Below are 6,000 nucleotides of genomic sequence, written 5' to 3' on the forward strand. Positions count from 1 at the left end.
AATGATATCCATCACAACACTTAATTCATGTGTAATGTTCTTTGCTGCTAAGGCTTCCCTATGTATGACAATGTGTCTATTTTACACTTGGAGTCTTGGTTTTAATGAGAGCTTCTAGTCCTTCATACTTTTCAGACTTGATATTATATTTTTTATTTGATTTATTTATTAATACATGTTAAACCAGTAATGAGCGTGCTAATAACCGGCAAAATGACGCAAAAGATGGAAATCATATTCAGTTGTGAGATAAACAGAAATGAAACTAGTAGATGTGGGAAGCGACAAAAACCTATAAATTTACATTCTATTTATAGCCTAATAAAATAAAAAAAAGTCAAAATGTAAATTCGTACAGGTTAAAACAAATTTTATATCAAAGTTTAGGTGGGTACAAAAGATATTTTCAAGAAAGTATCCAAATCATACAAGGGGATCATTGTTGAAATAATTAAAAAGGGGTCATTTTTGCAAAAAAAATACTTTTTAACTGCTGAGGTAATTCACTTATCAATGAAGGTCTATGGGATTTTTTTCTACAAAGCTGAAGGGTAAATCTTTCACATAAGACTTACTAAATTAAATTTGACCCCCTATTTATTTAAATAATTGTATATAAAACTTAAAAAACAAATTCGCAAATAATTATTTTTAGCGTTTTAAATAAGCACTATAAAATATCTTATTTTACAGACTAACTTAAGCTATGTTACCAGTATTAAGCAAAAAAAAAATTGGTCAAAAAATATTTAATATTTTTTGAGATATTGAAGTTGTTTATTAAATGTTACTATATTTTCAATTGCAAAAACGCGGTTGTTGCCAAAGAAATATTCACCTGCTTAAGATCTCATTATTTTTATTTTTATGTATATTGTCGATAATTTTATGGATACATTCAAATTTCAATTAAACTCCCCCCTAAAATGGCATTTGAAAATCATACAAATTTGTTTATAATTTGTGTTTTTAATAACGTCGCGGGGATTAAGTATTTTAAAATGCCGTTTCGATAATTGGGTTCCTGGGAATTTTTTACTAATTAACACAATTTTTTTGTCGTTTTTTTTTCTTCTTTTTTTCCTTGGAGTTATATTACTACGGGCCCTTTTAGGGTTAAATTTTATTAAGAATGTTGAGTCTATGAGATCTAGATTGTAGACCTAAAAATATTAAGATTTAACTAAAATCTCTTAAATAAAATGTGGCTACTTACTGAGTTACGGGGTGTTTTATTTAAAAAGTTAAAAATTATTGTTACCAAGTACTTTAAAACTATTTAACGTATCCTTATCATACTTGGCAGAAAGTGTGGCTATTATACACCCTACTAAATTGTGATTGATAAACGTTTCTAGCTAGTGCCAGAGGCGTACGACAGGGGATAGTGAATGATTGACCCTTCCCAAATTCTACGCCACTGAGTGAATTACTATTTTAACGAAATTTTTCGATTCCCCAATACTTTGTATGTAAATAACTTTATTGGTATCGATAAAGTCATCAGTTTGAGAGATATTGGAAGTTTAAAATGAATGAATGAATGAATCAAAATAACTATGCCGTTTCATTTTTAACGTCCAATATCTCGAAAACTAATGACTTAATCGTTACCAGTAAAGAGTATATTATTTACATATAAAGTATTGGAGAATCGAAAAATTTCGCTAAAATAGTAATTCCCTCAGTGGCGTAGAATTTGGAAAGGGTCAACCATTAACTATCCCCTGTCGTACGCCTCTGGTAGTAGCTAGAAACTTTTATTTGTCACAGTTTAGTAGACTGTATAGTACCCACACTTTCTGACAAGTATGATAAGGATGCGTCAAATAGTTTGAAAGTACTTGGTAAAAATAATTTTTAATTTTTAAATTAAACACCCTGTAACTCAGTAACCAGCCACATTTTATTTAAGTGATTTTAGACCAATCTTAATATTTTTAGGTCGAGAATCTATAACTTAGAGATTCGACATTCTTAATGAAACTTAACCTTAAAAGGGCCCGTTGTAATATAACTCCAAGAAAAAAAAAAGAAGAGGAAAAAAAGACAAAAAAATTTGTTAATTAGTGAAAAATTCCCAGAAACCCAAATATCGAAACGGCATTTCAAAATATTTAATCCCCGCGACGTTATTAAAAAAACAAATTATAAACAAATTTGAATAATTTTCAAATGTCATTTTAGGGGGAAGTTTAATTGAAATTTGAATTTATCAATACATTTATCGAAAATATACATAAAAATAAAACTAATAAGATTTAATACAGGTGAATATTTCTTTGGCGACAACCGCGTTTTTGCAATTGAATATAGAGTAACATTTAATAAACAAATTGAATATCTCAAAAAATATTAAATATTTTTGGACTATTTTTTTTTTGATTGATACTGATAACATAGTGCAACTTCTCCTGTAAAATAAGATATTTTATAGTGCTTATTTAAAACGCTAAAAATAATTTTTTGCAAATTTGTTTTTAAAGTTTCGTGTATAATTATTTAAATAAATAGGGGGTCAAATTTAATTTAGTAAGTTATATGTGAAAAATTAACCGTTTAACTTTGCAGAAAATAATCCTAAAGACCTTCATTAGTAACTGAATGACCTGAGCAGTTAAAAAAGTAATTTTTTTGCAAAAATGACCCCTTTTTAATTATTTAAAGAATGATCCCCTTATGTGATTTGGATACTTTCTTGAAAATATCTTTTGTACCCACCTAAACTTTAATATAAAATTTGTTTCAACCTGTACGAATTTACATTTTGTTTTACATGTAGTGAAATTTTATTTTACTAGACTATTATTGTTTCCCACCTTTAGACATATCGAACTCTACTAGTTTCATTTATTTTTATCTCACAACTTAAGTACTGTGTTTTCCATTTTTTGCGTTATTTTGCCGGTTATTAGCGCTCTCATCATTGTATATTTTATACTCATTTAAAATCAAATAAATATATTTTCTGTATTAAAAGTCCGCTTTGACACGCGAAGCCCCTGGGACAACGCCGCGACGCCCCAGGGCGTCGCGACGCACAGTTTGGGAAGCCCTGATATAAGTGTTAAAAGTACACGTTTAAGGCAAGCATGTGAAAGTTTGAAGAATGAGCGATAACGAGTTCTGCAATTCACATGAGTGCCTTAAAAATGTACTTTTTAACACGCATATCATACAATATTTTTTCTACCAACGTAATTACAGGACAATATCTACAAAAACTTTTACTTGAACTTGACTGACATTCCATTTTTATATTTTTTTGACATTACATCAAAATTGCCTATACGGTCAATACGAACTGCAGTGCTTTAAAAAATTTTTAAAGCACTAGTGCCTTAAAGTAGCATTTTTAACGTTCGTATGGAGTGCTAAAAATTGCATTTTTAACACGGTTGTAGAAAAAAATATTTTAAAATGTTATCCTTTTGATTTTATTAATTATTATTATATATATCTACAAAATTTTGCACATTCCAACAATGCCTGGAGTGACCAGCATGCATCCAAATAAATAAATCACATAGCCGACACTCATTATTCAAAGAAAGACATCTCAAAAATAGTTGTAGGTCGTAAAGCAGATTTTAATAAGTCGGCTGGCCGGAGGTCGGGCACAGGTATATACAAATGTAAAATGTCATAAACAAGCTGTTATCTATTGTATTAAAGCATAATCTGTACTGTGACATCTCAAGACATAAAGAATGCTCGGCATGCGTCGTCTTCGCAACTGCTATGATGTCCGATGAAGGCCCTTTCAAACTCAAAGGCTACCGGATTTATCAGCAGAGCCGGCATTTCGTCTATATAACGGTGGTGCCAGATATATGGGTACTTTACAATATTAATGGAGTTAGAAAGAGAGTATAATAATAGAAAGATAGGAAAGCAGGGGCGTAACAGAGACCCCCTCAGCGTGAAGCTTGCGGGGGGCCCCATCTTGTCATCTGATATTATGTAAAAATCTGTTATTGTTATATTATTTTACGTTGTGTGTTTAAAATTAAAAACGTAAATTTCTAAATAGACGTATTTGCCAAGTAAATCATCTGATAATATCTAGAAACTTAATCCCTTCCGGCCTACTGAAATTTCATGGTAACGACAATAAACTATAATGCTTTGTACGTGACTATTGAAAGATTTGAGAATTGCAATTTGCTGAAATGGGTTTTCTCTTTAATCTTTACCAACGTTTAGTATTTCGATACAATTATCCAGAGGCGTAACAGAGGCCCCCGCAGCATGAAGCCCCAATATGTCAAGGGCCCCATCTTGTTGTCTAATATATGTAAAAATGTGTTTTATATTATTTCCATACATTCGTTTTTTAAGCCGTGTAGTATTGAAAATGAAGTTGTCCATCCGAATTAATAAAATTGTAGATATTTGCTGATAGTAGATAGTGCACGAAGAAAGTTGTTCATCTCATAGAATAATACTAATGTAATCATTTAGTAATTTTTGTTCTACTTTATTCTATACCAATAAAGATGAAAAATGTCGTCATAATCAGGGTCTAGGACGTTTCATCGCCGCCGTTTCGATGCCGCCAGTTCGATGCCGATGCCGGCCGATTCATCGCCAGTCAATTAATCGCTATCTGATATATTTCCGAATTTTCGACAGTTACAATTATTAGTTATTTTTAGTATTAATTAGGAATTCTAGGAAATGCGAGATATGACGGCGATGAAATGGACTGGCGATGAACCGGCGGCATCGAAACGGCCGGCGATGAACCGGTGGCATCGAAACGTCCCATTCCGTCATAATCAATGCATGAATACACCAATAGCTCAGTAAATGACAGTTTTGGAGTGAAATTATCAGCGTCACGACGGACGTATTTGCTTGACAATTTGGATTTAGGTTCTAGTTACACTCCATTTCAAAGTTGGATTTATGCCGTTGGTTGCTTTTACTTCGGGAGGTGACACCCCTCCTTGGGGTGAAAAACATACGTTTAAAATAAGTCCTGAAATGTATAAATTGATTAATTATAAGCAACTTTTGTTCTTCTATAGAGTTTCTTTATCTATGCTAAGACTTTTCAAGTCATTTGCGAGTGAAAATGTTTATTAAAAAAAAACAACGTTTTCAGACGAGTTTTTCGCAAATAACTCAAAAATAAGTATTTATCGAATTAAATATTAGATATCGAAAAAATATTTGTAGCAAAAATGTAAAACATTTGATGATGAAAACAGACTAAAGAAATCTCCTTCTTTAGTCTGTTTTCATCCACTTCCGGACAAAGGCCTCCGGATGAGTTTTCCAGTCTTCTCTGTTTTCTTCCTCTACTTCTGCGTTCTCGTGGAGTTCGCTGTACGTTTCTTGATCATCTTTCGTTGTCCTGTCGTACCCCATTGTAAGTGGTAAAACCCCACATGAAGCCAGTGGCGGCTGGTCAGAGGAGGCAAGGGAGGCTTAGCCTCCCTATAAATTTTTTACACATGCTACACTGTTTTGTTTACTTTGCTATTTTGCTTCGCGTTAAAGATATCGGAAAAAGTTATTTGAACATGTTGTTCTAAATAATGTTCTAACGTCTAACCCCACATACCAAATTTCATCATAAAATTCGCACTTTTAGTTTTTTCATTATTTGTAGTCAGGATCCTAAAGCTGCTGGCCGGAAAATCTCACTTGCTAATGCTCAGCGCAGCCCAGCAGCGTTTACGGAGACCCAGTTGCATTGTAGTTTAACGCACACGCTGCCCAATTGCTCCTCTGCAATTTTAGGATCCTGACTACAAATAATGAAAAAACTAAAAGTGCGAATTTTTTGATGAAATTTGGTATGCAAGATAATATTTGGAACAACTTGTTCAAATAACTTTTTCTATATCTATAATGCAAAGCAAAATATTGGTAATTTACCGTGTTTTTGGATTCGCAGTAGGCCGCTTTTAGAATTAAAAAAATTCAATTGAGTATCTTAAAAAATGTGAACCTTCAACCTGTATGGACTGCAAAAATTCAAATCTGTAT

At 32.2% G+C, this 6,000-nt stretch overlaps 1 protein-coding gene across 1 annotated transcript in view; it reads right to left on the reverse strand.

The window, feature by feature from the left end:
• Positions 1-5,376, reverse strand: part of LOC126888566 (ankyrin repeat domain-containing protein SOWAHA) — a 66,649-nt gene extending 61,273 nt beyond the window's left edge. Inside the window, exon 1 of the mRNA XM_050656915.1 lies at positions 5,269-5,376. Coding sequence (XP_050512872.1) covers positions 5,269-5,376 — 108 coding nt within the window. The remainder of the gene's footprint in view (positions 1-5,268) is intronic.
• Between the last annotated feature and the right edge of the window lie 624 nt (positions 5,377-6,000).

The sequence above is a fragment of the Diabrotica virgifera genome, chromosome 7, assembly GCF_917563875.1.
Source record: "Diabrotica virgifera virgifera chromosome 7, PGI_DIABVI_V3a".
In the NCBI taxonomy this organism is placed as follows: domain Eukaryota; kingdom Metazoa; phylum Arthropoda; class Insecta; order Coleoptera; family Chrysomelidae; genus Diabrotica; species Diabrotica virgifera.